General features: G+C 42.6%; 2 protein-coding genes across 2 annotated transcripts in view; both read right to left on the bottom strand.

The window, feature by feature from the left end:
• Positions 1 to 22,034, bottom strand: part of cops4 (COP9 constitutive photomorphogenic homolog subunit 4 (Arabidopsis)) — a 520,559-nt gene that overhangs the window by 321,696 nt on the left and 176,829 nt on the right. The window lies entirely within an intron of this gene.
• LOC126395738 (membrane-associated phosphatidylinositol transfer protein 2-like) overlaps positions 122 to 22,034 on the bottom strand; it is a 64,835-nt gene continuing 42,922 nt past the window's right edge. Inside the window, exons 15-27 of the mRNA XM_050053424.1 lie at positions 21,380 to 21,555; positions 18,790 to 18,960; positions 18,561 to 18,692; positions 16,583 to 16,744; positions 16,233 to 16,487; positions 15,596 to 15,744; positions 15,226 to 15,342; positions 13,613 to 13,729; positions 13,363 to 13,511; positions 13,126 to 13,275; positions 11,073 to 11,256; positions 10,861 to 10,989; positions 122 to 10,023 (exon numbers count right to left, since the gene is read on the bottom strand). Of these exons, the coding sequence (XP_049909381.1) occupies positions 9,655 to 10,023; positions 10,861 to 10,989; positions 11,073 to 11,256; positions 13,126 to 13,275; positions 13,363 to 13,511; positions 13,613 to 13,729; positions 15,226 to 15,342; positions 15,596 to 15,744; positions 16,233 to 16,487; positions 16,583 to 16,744; positions 18,561 to 18,692; positions 18,790 to 18,960; positions 21,380 to 21,555 (2,260 nt within the window). The 3' untranslated portion in view covers positions 122 to 9,654. The remainder of the gene's footprint in view (positions 10,024 to 10,860; positions 10,990 to 11,072; positions 11,257 to 13,125; positions 13,276 to 13,362; positions 13,512 to 13,612; positions 13,730 to 15,225; positions 15,343 to 15,595; positions 15,745 to 16,232; positions 16,488 to 16,582; positions 16,745 to 18,560; positions 18,693 to 18,789; positions 18,961 to 21,379; positions 21,556 to 22,034) is intronic.

The raw sequence follows: 22,034 nt of genomic DNA, 5'->3' as shown, positions 1-22,034 counted from the left end.
AGCTGCAGCCACTGATGCTTTCTACACATCGTGATTTCCCAAAACTGAATAAATACCACACATAGCAACACAAAACTGCTTTGCTAGCTCAATCATGTTGTAACTAAGATATCCGCTGGAAAAAATATTTTATTCACAGACCGTTTAATGAGTTATCACCTTATTTTTATACAGTCTATGCTAACGGCTAACGGTTAGCCCAGCTAATCTACGATAACCATGTTATTTACAAAACGTGCACACAGAAATAGTAACGTTTGTTCAATCATTATAGACTTAACAAACATCAGATTAGTCTACATGGTGATATAGTGACGTGAAAAATGTGCTAAACTCTGCTGGTTTTCTACCCTAAGTATTTGTAAACAACACGGCGATTCCCTGGGGGCACCGCCTGAAGTGAAGGGCGTGAGCGATCGCCGAGGCCCCTGCACTTCTGTTAGTCGAAAAACTCCGGTCTGTGCCTCCAGAGGTAAGGGGAGAAAAAAAAAGTGTTGTTTTTTTTTTTTTTTTCTCCCCTTACCTCTGGAGGCTGGATTTCCAGATTGGGGAAAAGGTAATTCTAAGGCCTATCTTATTACTTATGCTAATGCTAACTTTAGCTAATGTTAGCTATGAAGTATTACGGTAAAAGAGAGGAGGTTCTGCCATAAAAAGCAGTAACAGACGTATGATGACTGTGTTATTGAACATGACTGCTCTTTTTACCATCTTTTATTAAAAAAACCTGTAAAATCAATCTAGCTATATGAAGTATGATGTCAATAGAGAGGTGGTTCATGTTTGAGTATGAGTAACGGGAAGGCTACATCTTGTTACTCATGCTAATGCTAACTTAGCGATTAGCTAATGTTAGCTATAAAGTATCACATTAAAAGAGAGGTGGTTATGGTTAGGGTAAAGGCAATGAGAAAGCTACATCTTGTTACTTATGCTAACATTAGCTAATCACTTTAAACCATTCAAAAGCTTTAGAGTAAAAGCCATTTTGTCACTGGGACCTTGGTAGTCACCCAGTCCAGCTGTTTCCCCATGCTTTAGGTCTCTGTGCTAAACTAAGCTAAGCTAAGCCAACAGGCTGTAGGCTCCAGCTTTATACTGAACAGACAGATAATGAGAGTGATATTGATCTTGTCATCTAACTCTCTGCCAGACAGACAATTAGAGTGTTTCTCAGATAAACTAATTATTTAACCACTGATAAAGCGATTTGTTACAACGTAAAACCTCTTTATAAAGGGTGTTTTTTAAGATAATGGTAAAACTAATACTGGACTGTGTGTTTTAAAACTGAGCTGTGGAAAAACATCTGTAGATCTCTAAGTGGTCTGATCCAAATGTGGCAATAATTGTCATAATCCCAAATACAGTCAACATCTGGTTTTTTTTATATATATTTCATTAAACAGTGAGGACATAGTGGACAACATAACTGGTTTATTCTTGTTAAGCATGAAGGTTAAGTAGATCCAATCTGACTGGACGACATGCAAACAGCTTGCTAAATAAAGCTGCTTTCACTTTCTGTCATGCACCCACTGCTGACTGAAAAACCAGCCTCCAGTTATATTTCAAAGGTTTTGTAAAATACTCCAGTTTGAAAAATAGGTACGGTAAGTCCTATAAAATGCTCAGCAGTTGACTGTTGTAAAGAGACACAGCAGAGGTCAACAGTAGGCGAGATACAAATAGTTTTCACGAGGTGTGAAACACGACAGCAGGTGGTGTGTGTATGATTTCAGCCTGTGGATTGCCTGTAGCTTGTGTTGTGGTAGATTGTGCCCCTGCTGTGATAGTGGTTTTGCCTGGCTGTGATTGGAACAATGATATTGCACTGGTAAAATCAAAAAACCCTCCTGTGTTGGTCCGTAGCTTCAATGACCACCAAAGTGACAAACAAAATGCTACATATTTTCAAATATATTTCACCTGAAATTTCCAGAGTAACATTATGATCTTTAGGTAAATAAATAACTCTCAACCATATAAGTCCTACATATACATCTTTACAGTATGTACACTGACACATCCATGGCTCCAAACGGGCAGACATTCAACTCAGCAGCCAAACGGCTAAAGGGGAACAATGTGTTTGTAGCCAAAAACCTGCCGCCCACAGAAAGTCAATCTAAAAGTCTGTGACTTCTTGAGAAACAGCTTATTGTCCACAATTACAGCAACACGCTCGACCTCTGCTCTCAAAGCTAAAAAGACATTTTTAGTTTTCTGTTGAAGCCACTTTTTCTTTCTCAGACATGAACGTTAGATTAAAAAGGTGCAGTCACCAAAATTCAAAGCAGTAAGTAATGCTCTCAGTACACTTCTCCCCTTCTTCTGTAATGAAAGGTTGGATACAGTGTAAATCAGGGGTTTTCAAACTGTGAGGCCCCTCCCCCAGAGGAACAATAAAGGGTGAGGTGAAGGAGACAGGTGCATGAAGGTGTTTTAGTTATTGTAGTTTGGTCTGCTGATTTGGCTGCACACCAACACGGTCAGCAGTTGCAGCAGTGATTGTGACAAACAGCTCATGGAGACTAAAGTTATTTTAAAACTGTCCAATTGCTGAGAGTTGTGCCATACAAGGTTCCCATGATCATGAAATTCCTATAAAGGTTATGACTTTAGAAGAAACTGTTTTCTAAGCCTGGAAATGGTTGGAATTAATCAAATGTTTTGGAAAAGTTTTGAGTATACATTGTTTTGGCTACCGTTTAAAACAGTGGTTCCCAACTGGTGGGTCACAATCCAAAAGTAGGTTGAGGGTCCTTTCAGAATGGACTGCAAGTGACTCGTAAACGTGTCAAGTTTTTACAAAACCAAGGGGCGTCGGTGGCTTAGTGGTAGAGCAGGGGCCCCATGTATAAGGCTGTTGCCGCAGCGGCCTGGGTTCGACTCTAGCCTGTGGCCCTTTGCTGCATGTCTCTCCCTATCTCTCTCTCCCCCTTTCACACTTCACTATCCTATCAATTAAAGGTAGAAAATGCCCATAAAAATATCTTTAAAAAAAAAGTTTTTACAAAAACAAGCTTAATTTTTAAGTACAGTGAATTTCCAGCACAAAGCTTTTACTCTGAAGTGCCATTTCCTGCTGTACAGTGAGTGACAAACGGACAGCAACTTGACAGATACGGCAAACTAGCTCAACGACATGGCCAAACACGAGTATGACGCTGAATGTATTAAACTGTGAGGACCTTGAACTAATGACTGAGGAGAAATATGGACCCTGTGGCTGGACCAGTTGGGAACCACTGGTTTAAAATATGGTCATATAAATCCTGAAACATATCTAATGTTACATTAAATCCATTCCTTGTATGACTAATTTTAAAATCTAGTGCTGCACTGCATGACAATTGAAATGTCTCTGGTATCACATGATTGGTGTATGCAGCTAGTTGGCGGAAAGAAAGTCCAACAGGCAAGTAAAATTTGAAAATTCATTAGTAAAAAATGTGGGAACCTTGACCATGACTCATACTCGGAGTCATAGCTCATGACTCATAACATGATACACATCTATTGCACGTCTGTCTGTCCTGGAAGAGGGATCCCTCCTCAGTTGCTCTTCCTGAGGTTTCTACCGTTTTTTTTCCCCTGTTAAAGGGTTTTTTTGGGGAGTTTTTCCTTATCCGCTGTGAGGGTCATAAGGACAGAGGGATGTTGTATGCTGTAAAGCCCTGTGAGGCAAATTGTGATTTGTGATATTGGGCTTTATAAATAAAATTGATTGATTGATTGATAATTATGGATTCAGTGTGCTTACACTTCCCCCTGATATCCCTATCATATTATCCCTGCAAATAAACATCCTAAAATTTGCTTATAAATCATACAAAAAACACGTGTCTTGCAATTGCCTGAGAATGGTTTCAAGAGGGAAGTACAGGCTAGCTGCACGATAAGGGATGTTGAATTTTCAAAACACAAAGCCCAGTGGAAGCATATATCATAAAACATAATAGGGCCCAGGATGGAGCCTTGGGGTACACCACAGGAGACAACAGCAGAAAAGAATGGAAAATTATCAACTGTAACTGACACTACTACGTTATAGATACAGTTTAAATCTACTCTTAATTCTTACTACATGTCTGAGATGCTCCACTGGTATCACAAATTAAAATGGCAGGATTTCTGGAGCCTAAACATTGCAAGAAGTATTTTATCATCTGTGAGAATGATCACAATTTCACAAGACATTTGCCAACCAAACAGCTAACTTCTAATTTAGCCATCTGCTAACTTGAATGGTGATAAAATTATTTAACTGTGCGGCTCGACTAGACTTTCCAATCATTATTAGACCAAATCCCGATAGTCAAACGCGTCATTTCACTGGGGTTTTGACGTTAAGAAATTTTTATTCACTGATTTAGAGACCCAGCGCTGTTCCAGGGGGCTTGCATAACTCACTGAATCCATACTTCCTTGTTTACATCTCTCACAGCATTATGGGAACTGTAGCTCCAAAACATGATAAAAATAGAATTAAGACAAAGAATAATAATAGAATAGGAGGGCGGGAGGTGTTGGGGACCCACAAAGACTTTGAAAACCCCTGGTTTAAATACATCTCCTCAAGAACTGTCTACTGTTTGGCACATTTACTTCCATTATCTTCACATCCTGGCAAAATGTACAGACGAATCTATGTGCGTATCGGCACATACAGTATACCCTGAAATGAACAAAAAGTGTCATGCACTACAGAGGTGTCCAAATGTAGTGACATGAGATGGTAACTAGAGTCTAATTCCACCGTAAACTAGTGCAAAAAAACAACAATGAGGTCACACAGTTGATTAACTACAGTATTTAGAGAATGATTTTGGCTTCTTGTGTTGGGTTGAAGACATTGCTGATTACACAGAGAGTGGAAACAGACACTCTTGTGTTGAGTGGAAGCTGGGCGTAAAACAACAGCATAGATAAAATGAACTGAACACGAGGTACAACCCCTCCACACATCCAAAAGCTTTCATGGGTTTAAAGGAGAGGTTCACAATTTTTCAAATCTGCCTTAAAACAACAGTCAGGTGCCCATATGAACATTGAAACAGGTTTTGATTGCTGCAATGATCCCTCCTTTCATACTAATCATTAAAATATCCTTTCTTAATGTGCTTTCACTTTAAATGATGGGGAATAAAATCCACATTCCTCATTCTCTGCAAAAATAAAGCTTATCTGAAGCAAATCTAAGGCTGTGACAGAAATAAAAACTAAGTGACTATTCTCCAGAGTTTGTCATTATAGCAGCTGACAACAACAGGTATGTTTGCCTTTGTATCATTCTCTCTCCTCTTTAAATTTGGAGGTTTATGCATGTATGTGAATAGCTCAGACAGAACACTTCGGGTTTGTGGAGCTTGAGTCATGGGTAGGATAACTGATCAGTCATTCCGATCAGAGCTGATCAGATCAGATTGATGAATGGAGCAGCTGCTGCAGAGGTGAGTGAAGGCAAACTTTTAGACCCAGCGCAATTTACGGTTAAGTTTGACTTTCACTGCACCTGCCATTCTGCTGCCCACTCTGAGCCCATAGTACGATCTGCACTGCAAGAGTGAATGAACAATATAGATTCCAGTGGCACTCCCAGTGAACAGTCCAGCTCAAAAAATACAAAATCAATACATGGCAGGAGATGTGCTTATCGTGGTGGGCTACCACAAATAAATTAGTGAGTGGGAAGCCCTGATACTGACAGAACTTTATTGTTTGTCAGATTTTGACACTGTGTCAAAAATTGCATCCAGATTTCGGACATATGTACCAAAAGACAGAAGACAGAGGCCCAAGAGAAACTCGTTTTGAGTCTACACCCTTCTAATTTACTTTAAAAAATGTAGCTTATAAAGGGCCTTTAGGTTATGTTTTTTTGCTTGATTTCAAAGGGGAAGTAAAGTTGCATGTCATCGTCATAGCAGTGATAAGGGATATTGTATTTTCAAAACACAAAGCCCATTAGACGCATATGTGATTAAATAAAACAGGACCTAGGATGGAGCCTTGGGGTACACCACAGGGGTCAGCAACAGAAAAATATGAAAATTAGCAATCATAACTGATGCTGATTTATATTGTCAATGCAATTTAAACCATTTAAGGTGTTCCCCTGACTGCTTACTACATCATTCATTCATTTTTATTTTAGAGTCTGGCCAATCCCCCTATGGGATTATACGTAACAACCATCTTCCAGTGTTATATTCGCAGAACAAAAGCATGTGGAAGAGGAAAAGTAAAAAAGAGAACAAACAGGACAAAACAAACACAAAAGTAAACAACAGTAAAAATCTAAACAAAAAGACAAAGAAACAACATTACACATTTGAGGACCCCAGGAAGAGAAGTTGCTATCTTGGTAGTGAATAATGGGGATCCAAATAAATGAATAAATGAACTACCACCCACACGAGGAACCACCACACATTTACAAACTATCTTATTTGAGTCTGAGAGTATCAAAACAATAAATTGGCATGGTTTCTAGAGTTTAAAGACAGCAGCACATCTTCCGTTAGGAGAGCAGACTCAGTACAAAATGTTATTTTCATCTAATTTCATACTAAATATCTTTAACTCTGGAATAAATCCACTTGATTTGACCAACTCTGACTGCTGACACTTTATATAGCTTCATCGTCAGCTAAAGATTTGATACATTTTTGCACAGAACAAGGTGGATTTTGTTCTTCATCACTTACAGTGGAAGCACATTAGAAATCTTTTGATCTCCAGTATGAACAGTTGGATGATTACAGCATGCAAATAATGCTCCACTGTTAATACGGGCACCTGTCTGTTGTTTTAAGACCTGTGAACCTGTCCTGATGAGCGCGGGTGGCATCAGCATTGGAAACTATTTTGTGCACATCACTGGTGTTTTTGGACTGGAGATGTGAGGCGGCTCCTTCCTCTTCTACTACGTCCCCTTTGGATGAAAATATACAGTTCAACAGACAGAAGCGATGACATGATGTTTGCTCTCATGATTTTTTTTCCACATTACACCACCGAAAGGATCGATCCAGTCTGTTCAACATTCACGCTGAATCACTTCCGGCCCACTCTTCAGTCCGATTAGTAAAAATACTGAAAGATTAACAGGTCTCTGTGAGTGAAAGCTATGTTGAAATACTGCCTCCGTCCCTCCCAGATTTCAGCTCCTCTGCAGGTCCTTCATGTTCGGCGTCCTATGTGCGAAAAGAGCAAGAAGCCGGGGAACAGCTCACAAGTGTCTCCCAGCAGCAGCAGCAGCACATGTGGGAAACAGAACACCACCAGCAGGTGGATCAGAGGTATTGCAAGCAGATGAATATATAAAGGGATTGTTGCTGTGGACTGTACAGAGTTTCAGTTGTTGCTTTAATTCTGCATGCCCTGTTTGTCTGCTTTCTGTTCCATCTGTGGAGAAAGTGTGTTGTTGAATATTAAGGCCTTGGATGGCCCAGAGGCCACACTGAAAGGGATAATAATACTACAGAGTCTCACACACACCGACCGCAGGATGAAAACTAGCCATTATGCTTTTAAACACATGGTGAGGAACATGAGAAGTGATGATTTTAAAACCAGCTCTCAGATGTTTAAAGGATCAGTTCACCCAAATTACAAAAAAGTACATATTTCTGACTTTCCTCTGGTGGTATCTGCAGATAGCTTTGCCCAGTTTTTTAAGATTTCTGTCTCCACCTCAATGCAGCTGTGGTATAAATAAGACTGTCCGTGATTCTGTGGCCATACTAGCTGCTCTGTGAAGCTCTACTTGAGCCAGCTTAAGATAGCACATTAGAAAAGCTGCATGAGTATTTTTTACACTCATGGTTTCTGTCTTTGTCGAAAAAGATTTGATGTGCTAAATGGGACCTGGAAAGGCCTATGCTAAATAAGTTGTGATGTAGCAAACATCTGATTAGAATTAGCTGTTTCCACTGTTGTTGTTTCCTGGATATTTCACAAACGACATAATTTGTCTTTATTTCTGGACAGCATGAAAAATGGCTAATACTAGCTAATATGACAGATTAATTAAACTTGCCCAAGTGAAACATATTCCCTAAGACCTGTCTCCGCTTTTCTTTCGTACATGGTTTAGATCGCAGAGGCGACTTGTTTTGACTTAGATTGTTTTTTCTTTCTTTTTGTGTCACCAAGTTGATTCGCTCCAAATGAAACATGCATAATTTGTATTTCTTTTTGGCGACAATTCAAAAGTTTGCATAAAAAATTGCTTTACAGTTGAATGGAAACCTGACTAGTGACAATGCAAACATGCTGATGTTTAGTAGGTGTAATGTTTACCATGTCAAACATCTTAGATTAGCGTATTAGCATGCAGTATTTATCGCCTTAACAAAATCGATGACAAAAAATGTTTGTCAGCAGCCTCTTTCCAAAACAAAGACAAGAAATAGAACTTTGATAATAAATAAATAAACATGTGAAATGCTGCTTTCACGAATTTCAACACTTGATATGACCTGTCAACTTGATTCAAATTTCTGATACCTGTATTTGCCTTGGTGAATTAGTTCAATGTATTGACTTTTTATCGACTAAAACTAGACTTAAAAGCCCTTCTGTGTAAAGACTAAATCTAAAATAACTGCCAAAATTAACACTAAGTATGCTAACACTACTGAAGACACAATGTTGAGTTGAGGATAATGGGAATGTCTTTACTTTTGCTATTTGGTCATAAAAGTATTGAACAAATTTAAATTTTGACAATTCTTCATGGCAGTTTTTTACTTTCACTCAAAACCACAAATGTCAATCTTGTGGTGGTGCCAAAGGAAGTCAGTCACTAAAGTCAGCAAGAGTCATCATCATCAAGTGTAAGAGATATTTCAGTGTGGACTGACCAAACAGACCAGATTTTGTCGTCAGTAGTGGCTGAAAATTCAACACAATGTCCTTCCAAACCGAGTGTCATCATTACTTGTGTTAAGGTGGATGCTGTAATCTGTGACAAATCAAATCCTGCACACATAAACCCAAAACTATGAGCATGATTAGACACCACAGGAGGAAGGTGAGTAAATATGTCTGATGTGTAAATTGGTTGAAGTGACTGTGTATTCTGCACTCTGTTCTTATTGCCAGTCACTTCTGGGCAGAGTGTTTGAACATGTTGTAGCTCAGCTGACAGTGGGACAGAAACAGAAGTGAAAGTCATGGGCTCCTCGCCATGGCTCAGACCCGTGTTTGAAGATGAATCTGGCTCTGCAGTTTGTCCTGAGCTCATGAGAGTGTGAATGCTTGGACAGTCTTTACGAGTGTGTGTGCAGTAAAAGGGGAGGAGGGGTCCCGTTATACGAGATTAGTTTAAGGCTTACAATATTTCATTTAATCCTTCCTTGTCTTTTTTTTTTTGAATAGTAAGTGATGTATCCTATAAAAGTATTACTGTAAAAGAGTCATGCTACAGAATTGTCTTTTGTTCGCTGGATCCCACTGGGCCTGATTAGTCCACTCCTCCTGGACAGATCCTTCTCTATCTCTATCAAGCTGTCACCCTCGCTTATCTCTTTAATTTCTAAAATACAAACCCTCCATCCGCGCCATCTTCTTCTCTCTGTGTCTGCTCCAGAGATCATGGTGGCTCAGACCGGGTCCTTTCACACCACAGCTCCTCACTGAACCTTATTTAGGGCCCAGTAACCCACTGCTGCCCTCCTTGGTGCTGCCGGTGCGACCCCAGCACCCTGCAGCTATGCTCATGCTCCTCTGGGTGGCCGGCACGACCCCTCGATCCCGCTCCACCTCGCACTGGCTCAGGGTTCGCTCGGTCCGCCCCGGCTGGTTGGGAGAGGCCGACCCCGCCCCGCCGGGCTGCTTGGAGGAGATGGTGCGAAAGATGTGATTGCGCTTGCGAAGGAAGTCTCCGCCGGCTGCACCCAGCCCGAAGCTGCCCTTGCGGAGGACCATGCGGGTGCTGGCGGACTTGGCGGGACGAGACCTCTGGTTGTACTCCAGCTGGGAGAGGTGGGAAGCGTAGCCGTCTGGAATGAACTGGAAGAGACAGACAGGCAAATTTCTACCACATGCCACTGCACCAAAATCTGCTCTACAATGTCACACTATAAAGTTTCTTTGAATATTTAGCAGTTACTTTTCAAAATAAAAGGAAACTGTGGCAATTTAAAAGCTGGTTCGCCTCTTACTCCGGTTATTTCCTCCAAAAACAGCGATGAAGAACACCAGGAGCAAATGCCAGGGGTTGAGTTTTCATTAAAGCAAAATTATGACCGGTGTTTTAACTGCATGCCAAATTAATCGCAGCACACAAGGCCAAACTGCCTCCTAAATTACCATGTGAGCGGCTGCAGACGAGCACTGTAGCATTTAAAAAGCCATTTTTAAACAGTGTCCGCTGCAGTGCTCACTCCACATAAACACACCAGGGCTGCATAACGTCACTTCCAGCAAAGCTCTGGTCTACCTCAGCTTAACACACAAGAACACAGAATCTTTCAGCACATCGTTCACTACCGAGCCTGCTCAGCTCTGTGTGTGTGTCGATGAAACAGAAAAGCAGAGGATATTAATCATCGTGTGAAACTTTTAGGGCTGCTCCTTGAAAGTCGGAGATTGGAATCATGAGTTGGAGACCCCTCAGTCGACTGAGATTGCTAGTCATTGTGCTGTGCAGTACACTTCTGGGTATGTTTTGGTCCCCACAATTTGCTGCCGAGTGAGAAACTTTGCACCTTGAGGCTCCAAGATAACATTATCTTCTCCCCTCTGCTCAGAGGAGGTGAATTTACAGCTCACAGATACTTAACACAACACAGTCTCTGGGTGTAATTCAGTAGATTAATGCCTTTGCTCTCAGGATTTATTCCGTACCTGACACTGGTTCTGCATCTTCTTCGTGGGTCTTCCCACTATGTAGATATGTGACGGAGGCAGGCCGATCGACGTGTACACAGAGATGTCCTTGGTGGAGCCGTAGGCTGCAAAGATCCTCATGTGGGCCTGATCAGAGACAGAAGACGGCTGTTAGAGACTTCAAGGATTTTATGATAACGCTGCCTCAAACTCACAGCGGCCTTCCTCACCTCGTTGATGAGGCATTTGAGGAAGTTGGCCTTGTGCCGGAGCGGGTCGTGAACCAGCCCGTCGCAGAACGAGACGACGCCGTGGGGGAAGTTATGCTGAGAGAGCCAGGCCACCACACGCTGCTTCTGCATGTCAGGGCGACCCGTTACGTATACTATCAGGTAGCCCAGGTCCTGCCAGTATCTGCAAAAAAACAATACAACGGAGCACAGCGTTAATTCAGGCAGATGAATCAAAGCCTGATATTCACTCTCATTAGCTGTTTTAGTCTTAACTTTGTGTGTGTGTGTGTGTGTGTCTGTATTTAGACACGACTAACAAATGTGAAGAAATTTTGTTGTGTTACAGCCTTTGGCCTCGGTCAGTAAAGGAAATGGATGATAGTTATGGTCAAGGTAACAGTCAGGTCAGCAGGAGGCCTAAAAGAGGCCTTGAGGTCAGCCTACTTGACCTCAGTTATGACCGCAGTCTATCTTTGGTCTCCTAGTTGTGGCAGACGGAGTACAGCTGCCCAGATAAGGGTGCCTAGCCGGCTCCGTTGCCATAGCTCCCAAGGTCAAGGGGAAGGGAGACTGTCCTGTGCCCCAGGCTACAGACGAGAGTCTCTTTTTAGATATGTGCATTTTGTAACAAACAGTCGAGGTGATTTAGAGCGAGCCAGGTGAGCGTGCTTGTTGTTTAAAGGTAGTAAGCAATAGAAACTTCACACAGCCATAGATCAGGACAGAATAACCTTATTTGGGAACATGGAGTGACTCGCAAGGGAGTACTGTTTGGGTTAAATGCAAGAACTGGGCGAGGACACCCTCAGAATCTGTGTTACACTCTGTATGTTGAGCTGTGATTCTCCTCGATCGAGTCTTCATTAAATATTGTGTGTGACCCATCAAAGTCTTCTTCAGCACTTAAATCATCAGCTTGTAAATTTCTTAAACAACATGTGGAAGCACTGGATGCATATTTATGATGTATCACAATCAGATCATTTATGTTCTGTCTAATATAGCCTTGGAATTGCTCAAAATAGATTCTCAGTGTGCCAGATTTGCTCGCGGAAAAAGGCAAGACACTGAAACTGTTGCTGCAGATTGCGAGCTGGCTGCAAAACGTGAGGCCGCAGCATGTCCTGTGTGACCAGACCAGCTGACTCACAGGGGGCAGAAAGGCAGCAGGCAGTGCTCCACCAAAAATTGCCGTGCTTCATGGTGCTTCTGTGTCCAAAGTGAACCCAGCGTAACTGTGTCTATCTGGTGTTTGGTGATGAGCACATAGTGTACACGCTGCACACAGGAAGAAATACAAAGGAACAGATATACAGTTATGCATATATGTATATGAAGCTCTGCAAGCTGAGTCTACAGACGGAGAAAGTCTCGTACCGGTGCCCAAAACAGGGTGTCCGGTAGAGATGAATGACTACAAGCCGGTGGCTCTGATGTCACACATTATGAAAACCCTGGAGCAACTGCTTCTCCATCACATAAGACCACAGGTGGCACAGGAACAAGAACCTCTTCAGTTTGCCTACCTAGATGTGCCTGATTCCTATGTGAGGGTTATGTTTTTCGATTTTACAGCTGTTGTGGACAGGAGGGGGAGTACAGGGACCTGGCGGAGGCCTTCAGTGACTGGAGAAATACGAACTGCCTCCTCCTGAGCATCACCAAGACTAAGGAGATGGTGGTAGACTTCCCTGCCAGGCAACTGAGGTTGTGCATTCCTATAAATACTAGTCCTGGACAGCAAACTGGACTGGTCTGTGAATACGGATGCTCTGTACAAGAAGGGACAGAGCCGCCTATTCTTCCTCAGGAGGCTCAGACCTTTTGGTGTCGACAAGGATTTGCTGGTATATTGCCTCTCTTATTTATGCATGTTTGTTTATTGCCTGAAATCGCTGTGTTAGATCTATACTATATGTATACAGACACACAAAAATATGTACAATATGGGTGTAATATGCAGGTATTAAATGCTTCAGTGTACATAATACTCGTACCAAGATAACTTGTGTGTTTCTATATATATTACTGCAGAACAAATAGTCCTTACCTCACCACGTCCACAGCTCCAGCTCGAACCTTTGGATCGCTGCCCATTATAGACACACTGGCAGCAAACGACCCGTCAATACTGAACACAACAAACTCTGTTCCTCGTGGTACAATAGACAGATAGCTGTCTGCAACTGTGTGGTCACCCCTGTGACAGAAGAAACACGGAGGTTACTGTGGAAAGAGGAGCTTTACAGGTAGGTTTTAAAAGTGAAATAACAATGACTCAACACACCTGACCACCATCTTGACAGGATACACCCCGATGCCCAGCCTTCTGCTCTCTGGGATTACATAAGAGACGCGTCCGCTGCTGTTGGTGAGCTCTGTGTTAAAGTACACCCACTCTCCAGAGGGAGGCTGGGTCATGATGTGGATGTCGATCTGCAGGAAGCGACACAGAGATCTTTTCAATATGTGCGACCTCAATGACACAGACAGTGACACCGTTACATAACGCCACAGCTGAATGGTCGTCGTTATACCTTCTCTCCAGTGAGGGTGACCATGTCCAGAGGGCCGTACATGAAACGTCCCATCACCATCTGAACTCCGTCCTCTGTGAACACGGCATCGTTCACTCGGTGGTTTGCTGTCACGTTCTGACACACAGAGGAGGACGAAAATAAGAAAACAGTCCTCTTCTTTTCAGTTGTTGTCATGTAACATTTGCTGTGATGAGTTAACAGGTGTCATTTTCAATCACTTTTACAGTTTCATTCTCTAAAATCTCTCTAAGCAGAATCTTCTCACTGTGCAGCTGCCAAAATCCATCTGAGAGAAGCTCTCAATCGATCCAAATGTTAATTAATCTCAGTGATTAAGAAGCTAGTGATTTTTCTGCCCTACCCCCGTCTGTAATGGCATAGAAAGTACTGAGATCCTTTACTTAAACATTCATTTATTTATGGCGTGCCGCCACATTACCAGCATTTGCTGCCACATTTAGATTTTTTTTTTGGAGCTGGATTTCTTTCTCTTCCTTTCTTGCAGCAGAGTGCCACATGTAGTGAAAGAGAAGTTTAACCATTCATTAACTCATATGGTTTTAGGGTGCTCTCACACCTGCCCTGTTTGGTTCAGTTCAATCAAACTCAAGTTCATTTGCCCCCTCAGTGCGGTTCGTTTGGGCAGGTGTGAACACAGCAATCACACTCAGGTGTGCACTAAAACAACCAGACTGAGACCTTCTTGAAGAGGTGGTCTCAGTCCGGCTCCAAAGGAACTCTGGTGCGGTTGGTTTGTGGTGAGAAGGTGTTCCGACCTGGATGTGAAGCAACTGCAGTCACATGACACATTGTTTGGGTTAAACATGAGCATGTTACAGTCCTGGAGGATTATTAATGTGCACCTCCTCCTGTACTGCCTTAATATGCACATTCAGCACATCCAATGCATCAAAACATTGTTTTCTAGTTGGAGCCGCGCCTCGTTTTCAAACTGTATGGTTTGACTAAAATGAACAATGACAGCAATATAGTCCACGATGAGCAGCGCTAAAATCAACCTGCGTAGTTGTCCCTCCATTGTGACATTAGAAAGTGTCACATTTATCTTGCAAGTGTACTCTTCTTCAACGTTTGCTTTACTTCCTGGATTTTTCCCACATGGAAATTCTGACCAATCAAGAGCAGCTTTCTCACACAAGGCATTTGATCTGGTCCTCTTGTAAATGCTGCCGTGAGAACACGAACCAACTCTAGGCAATTATACAACTTTGGAACAACATGAGTCCCTGATTCAGACCAAAGGAGACGACTCTAGGGCTGACAGCAGCCTCAGTGTTGTTTTTCATTTGTTCAACTTCTTTAGATCAAACCAGCTCCATTCTTGTGGAAACCACTGTGGTCCATCGTGGTCGAACCAGTTGCTTCTGCAGAAGCTGCTCCTCTGAGCAATCAAGTGTTCTGACACAGATTGATCACAAAGCAACAACAATGTAGAGACTCGTACAGAAGTAATTCCAAAGACAGTATTGTGGATGCTGACTAAACCACAATGAGTAAACCGGTGTTTCAAAATTAAAAGGTTCTGCATTTCCTTTCGGTCCAAAACATGTTCTGTGGTGAATGCAGTAAAAAACAAAGAGAGCTCTTACCCTGATTTTAACATGAGTCCTCTTGCGGAGCCACTTCTCTCGAGGTTTGGATGGAGTAAATTCAGACACTTCTTTACCATCTAGCTCCAAAATACTGGAGTTCTCGTGTCTCATCACCTGGGGAGGATAATTCATTTTAACCCCCTAAAAACTTTTTTTAAATTTCCAGGGTGGAAGCACTTCAGCCAAAACTGTGGGGTTCAGTAACTCTTTCAATACACAGCCCAGAAACTTTTTAGTCTCTCCCTGTTTGACACCAAACCAAGGTGGTCTCAGACCAAAGTGGAGGATCCTCATCATAAACATACACTTTCAATTTAAAGATACAATGAAATAAAATCATTAATATTAATAGAAAGACTGTACGAACCTGTCTGAGTAAGAAGGACACGACGTCTGTAGACTCCCAGTAGGAGGCGTGGAAGAGATGAGGCAAAGCCACTGTGGGAAACGCTGTCAGGGCATCGGGGCAGTACAGGGCGAAGTCCATCCTCTTACTGCCCCACCACCGAGAAGCAACTACAGCCGGGACGGAACAAAGAGAGACAGAGTGAGGTCGGGTATCAGTGCATTTACTATCTTTATTCCTTGTCTTTGTTTGTGGTGTGTGTGTGTGTGTGTGTGTGTGTGTGTGTACATCCTGCTCATGCAGAGATGTAAAGTTTAGGTTTATCAGAAGCTGGAGGAAGTTAAAGATAGTTTCGAGGGTTGCACTAGGAGGCACTAGACTCCAAACTACGGACAAAACGGACAGTGAGGAGTTGTAAAAAGGTTTTAAAAAGCACACAGCCGAGGAAACAACAGCTCAGACTCTGTGAGAACCTCATCACAGTTTATTTCTTGTGGTCTTGACAAAAAAAACAACACAGAAGTGGTTCTCATGAAACTGAGCTGAAGAGTGTTTTTGGAAACAGGACTACTGAGGAGGAGGAAGGAAAGAGCACAGGCAATGAGGATGGATCCTAGCATCCTTCCCTCAGGTCCTCTCACTACAGCACCCAGGGTACCTTGCTCTATGTTCTTCAGCACCCGCGGTGACGGGGGGACTGAGCTGATGTCTGAGATGTCAGACGTGACATCAGTGAGGTCAGAGCTAACGTCCGAGCTCTGCTCAGAATCCACGCCGTTGGGTTTCGGGAAAACCCGACGGATTGTCTTTCCCGAGCGCAGTGACGGGCTCCGAGAGGCCAACTTATTGTAGGGCAGAGCCAGCTGGGACAGCAGGCGGGACCTTTTACTGTGGCTGACTCCACGTTTGTGTGCTGAGTGGACGTTTGGAGGGAGGAGATGAGAATGTCAACATGTACACTGTCACCTAAACTTGGTGTCACACACTCGAGATCAGAGGTCAACTCACTGGTGGCGATGTTGGAGGCGGTGTAGGAGTCAGCTAAGCCTGACACCTGGCTGGCTATGCTGACCTCGCTGGCCCGACGGGTGCAGCGGAGGTGAGGGACCCCTGGAGACGTGGACGATGGGTGCGGGCTGTCCACAAAAATATGTGAGTGAGAAGATTCCGCTGCAGAGAAAGACGAGAAGAGTTAGAGTCTTCACTGCAGAGATAAACAAGAAATATTCCAGTTAAAAAAATATGATTTGGGATTTATTTCCAGAGCTCTTTCATGGCCAGGTGCTGAACACAAAGCCTGTAACTGTGATTTCTGCCTGTGAATCACTACCTTGATCATAAAGACACACCTGAGTCTCTATGATTCCTTTGAAGCTGACGAGCAGCCAATGTCCTGATGTAATAAAGTAAAACTTTTAATGAGAGCTGCTAACAGAGCTGAGCGTCAGCAGAATAATTGCTGAGATCTGCAAACATGACAGATGCTACAACACAGTCTGACACCTGCAGTCAGCGAGGTTGTAAACAAGAGTTTATTTGGAGGTAAAACTGAAAGTACGTGCACCTGGACTGTCCACAATAATCCCTTACTGGGCAGGAAAAATTGTGTTTGCACAGAAGTATGTTAAACTGGAAGTTTGGGTAATAATTTTAATATGTGAGTAGCTCACCTGGTAGAGCAGGCTCCCCATGTGCAAAGGATACGTCCTTGCAGGTTTGATTCCAACCTGCAGCCCTTTCTGTATGTCATCCCCTCTCTTTCCCCCTTCCCACTATTACTGTCCTCTCAAATAAAGGCCAAAAAGCCAAAAGAATAATTTTACTATTTGCCTTGATGTCGCAACATTTGATTGATATATTCGTTTAACATCTGATCGTCTCACTGTTTGAGTTTTGCCTTTGTCAAACAAGTTTGACATTATTTTAATACACTTACTAGTGGGGTTTTTTTGCCAAGAGCTACGTGAGAAGATTGATACTAGTGGACTGCATTGGGATTGTCCCTTTGGAACGAACACAAATCTTGTGGGAACAGGCAGTTTTATTTTTACTGCGGGCGGGAGCAGGTGATCAAAAAAATGTGTGGGACCCAGAGATTAATTAACATGAACGATGGAGACGTCAACAAGTGAAATGGAGAATAAGATAAAGGACATTAAGTACGGTAAGTCGGACATTTGGAGGAATTTCTCAGGAATATTACAGATAATAATGATAACACTGAATCCCACAGAGACACTAATAATAAGTGTAATTGTAAATGTTATGCAGTAGAAGGTAATTTTGCTATTTATAACCAACAAGTATGCTTATATATTTAATTCCACAGTAATATATTGTGTTTTCCCTGAGGGACGGAAGACTCAGTCTATTCATAATTAATTGTGCAGGCATGTATGGTCAGAATATTAGTGGGTGCAGGCAGGTGCTGACACACACCCTGTGGGAATATATAACACACTCTGAGGGAGCAGGAGGTTAGAAATCCAGCGCGGGTGAGCAGGAACAGGATTAAGAAAACAGTCCTGTGCAGGGCTCTAATTGATACCACGCTCATATCTGTGCGATAAACATGAAGCTACAGCCAGCAGCTGGTTAGCTTAGTTTAGCATAAGACTGGACACAGGGGGAACAGCTAAGCTTTTCCCAAAGCTAACAAAGTAAATGTTACTGTTGTTTTTTTAATCGAAATGAAAGTAGAAACACCACATCGTGGTTTGACTGGTTATAGAAGGGACTATTTTTGACTGTGTGCAGCGACCTCCTGGAGTCTTGCCACTAATTATCAAGCCTTTCAGGTGTCGTAGTACATAGGTGAGGGTATTTCTTTTATTTGGTAAGTGCAATCATATCATAACCGATATAAATGATGGCCAGAAACAATAGACTTTCCCTTTAAAACTAAAGCACCATCAGAAAAACAAACACAAGAGAAAAGAGAAGGAGAGAGCAGCAGGATCGACAGACAAAGCTAACTGATGCTCACTCTCTGTGTGGAGCTGCCAGTTGAGGACAGGTACAGGGATGGAGGTCTCGTTGACGGTGCTGTCCGGACAGCGGTGGGAAGCTGCACCAGCTGACTCCATCAGAAGCTGAGGGTTACTCTGCACCGTGTCAACTAGAGAAGAAGAAGAAAGAGATACAACAAAGAGTCATCTACATGTAGGACAGCAGTGCAGTGAAATGATTCATGATACACTGTATGTTTGACCGACCCAGGAGAGCAGAGTGTCCGTCACCCAGAGGAAAGCGCTGGTAACGGGGGACGCTAAAGGGAGGCAGCAGGTAGAACCGTTTGTCCAGGAGGGGCTCGAGGCGGGAGGCCGAGGGGTCGGCTGGATGGAACAGGTTGTAAACCTGCTGACAGGCCGGACGCAGAGCTGAGACTGGAGAGGGCGAAGACACACAAGGAGAGTTAGACCCCGAGCAGACAGAGCAATTTTTGCAGCTTGTCTCGTCTTTTTTTTTTGTTGGTCAAGTACCAAATCACCTTAAAGTATCAGTGTGTAAGATTTAGGAGACTTTAGTGGTGTTTATTGGTGAGGATTGCAGATTGCAACCAGTTGAAACTTCTCCTGGTTAGAATTCCTTCAGTGTTCATTGTTCAGGAGGTTTTTAACCGTGAGCTGAATTATCCACAGAGGTCTCCTCCTCTCCAAAACAAACACACCAGGTGATTAAAACTGATAGAGACACTGAATAAAGCAGTTTCACATTACAAATCCGTTTTTTCCCGATGCTGCTTGTTGGAGATGAGCTACTAACTACAGCGGCCTGAGCGAAATGGCAAATGTCCCTATCTAGAGCCAGTGTTTGGTTTGTCCGGTCAGGGCTACTGTAGAAACATGGTGGTGCAACATGGTTATCTCTGTAGACGAGGACATGCTCCCTGTGTAGATATAAACAACTCACTCTAAGGTAACGAAAACACAATGATTCTTGGTGATTACACACTAAAGAAAACAGACTTATTATATTCCATTTCTGCTAATATATCCCCCTAATCCTACACACTGGACCTTTAACTGTGATGTCATTGTGAAGTAAACCCAGCTCTATCTTGAAATCTGCATTTAAAGAATGGACCAGCAAAGGGCACTTGTTCTGGCTCTGACTGAGGGTAAGAGGCTGTTCCCATATAGTACATTGGTCACAGAAAAACAGAGAGATGTGTGGGCACATGAGACCCTCAGAAAGAGGAGGAATCATGGAGAGTACCACAAGCTGTTCCAGGGGTTTCACCTAGATGATGGTTGGTTCAATGCTTATTTTAGGATGAATTGGGGACAGTTCGACAGTTTGGTGTGAGTCATCTGACCTAATTACAGCTGGTAAAATGTTAGAAAGTAGTTGAGGCTGCAGTTTGTTCAGAAATGTCTTGCAGTGTGCCATGGGCGACGCTAAAGAGAGCTAGCTTATCATAAATCATGTAGGCTAACACTTGTCACTGCCTCTTAATTCATCTGTCAATAAAAAAATCTGCTCTAAGTTAATGTTTTTTCAACTCGAGGCGTTCAGGCCACTCCTGCAAAAACACAAGGTGCATGACGAGGAAAAACGCAAAGCACTCAGCAACGCGAAGGCAGCAGGCAAAATGCTTCTATCTCATTGAAAACAATTACGAAAAGCTACTTAAAGGTGCTGATTGGGCGTTAAAGAGAGATTTAAAGAAAGAGAAAACTGTGGGATGAGACATGAAACTACACTGAACAAAAATATAAACTCAACACTTTTGTTTTTGCTCCCATTTTTCATGAGCTGAACTCAAAGATCTAAAACATTTTCTATACACACAAAAGACCATTTCTCACAAATACTGTTCACAAAACAAAAGTGTTGCGTTTATATTTTTGTTCAGTATACTTATGAAGAGCCAACCAACCCAATTTTAGTTATCTGTCACACCTGTAACCACGCCCAGCGGTGATGTCACAACGCACTGAGGCATCCTGGAGTACATGTCTACATCACTGAACTGGTGCGTACGTAAAAACAAGTTCTAGGCTGCTGCTGAGTTGATGTTTTAAGGAATTATTTATGCCACTCTCCTATTTGTGCAGTACATATAAATTCATAGCCAGACGACTAGCTTAGCTTAGCATAAAGACTGGGAACAGGTGGAAACAGCTAGCATGACTCCAAAGGTTTAAAACAAATCTGGCGACCAGCACCCATAAAGCTGACTAAGAAATAATAAGGTCCAGCTATAAACATCGTGAATAACTTATCAAGAAGCTGCTCCACCTACACCTTATCAGTCTCAAAGCTTTTTGTTGTTCTGTTTCCATCATTATTGTTTTGTTTTGTTGGGTGTAATTGCCTCTCTATGGTTTGGCAAAACATCAGTTATCTATATACCAAAATAAACCTAAATGGATCCAAACAGGCTGAAGGAAAAATGGCTGAGAAAACTCCGAAATGAAAAGAGAAACATGACTTTAATCATATTAAGTGTTATGATGCCAGATGTTAACCCACCAGCTGCAGGTCAGTAAGCTCTCTCTTTCAAACCCCACAGGACACACAACACAGTCAGATACGCAGCCAAGACTTTTTCAGCCTCTGAGATCAGAAACATGACCTCCGACCCCTGACACCTGCTTTCCAGCTGCTGGACACAACTATCTCACACAGGAAAAAACATCAGAGGTTACAAATAACCACTTCCTGCTTTCATCTGGCGTCACATTATCAGGAGAGACCTTTTTGTTTTTAAATGTGCACCTTAACAGATGCACGAGGAACGTCTTAATGAACGACACTAAAACAAAAGGTGCACAAAAAAAAGGAGAAAACCTTCCTCACCATCTAACGAGGGCACCACAGTCTTCCTCAGAGCGAGCACCAGCCCCAGAGGAGAGCCGAACATGAAGAAGTCCGTCACCTCGAAGTCAAATTTTCCCAAAGAGCCTCCTTCAAGCATCGTGCTGCTGCTGGAGCGCCGCGATCCGGGCTCCCCGTGGAGCACGCTGGAGTGAAGACTGGAAACATTCATAGAGTGTGAATGAAACTCTGCCAACAAATATTCACTGACGACCAGTTTTCAGGAGTAAAACAAGAAAACTAAATAAAGAGTAACCTTGAAAGCGAAGGAACAAAGATGTGTACATTTTTCATCTCAAAATAAAAACTTAATGATGATGTGAAGCAGACGAATGAACTCATGACTGATTTAAGTTTTATTCAACCAGCTGCATGCATCTGCAGAACCTCACACACACTGTAGCTCCTGGTCATTAAGACGGGCCCCAAAAATATCCCTCACTCAGAAGTTTATTTGAGGTCATCCCTCTGTTCTCCAGCTCAATATTCCTTTAACATAACACATAAGACACACTTTATAGAGCGTCTGCTGTGCAACAGGAGGCCCACTTTATATTATTCATCCGGCTTCTCTTACTATATAATGATGAAAACTCTGTGTGTGTGTGTGTGTGTGTGTGTGTGTGTGTGTGTGTGT

This window comes from Epinephelus moara, chromosome 9, assembly GCF_006386435.1.
Source record: "Epinephelus moara isolate mb chromosome 9, YSFRI_EMoa_1.0, whole genome shotgun sequence".
Lineage (NCBI taxonomy): Eukaryota > Metazoa > Chordata > Actinopteri > Perciformes > Serranidae > Epinephelus > Epinephelus moara.
Note: the sequence above shows the minus strand (reverse complement) of the source record. Positions and strands in the feature narration are given on the sequence as shown.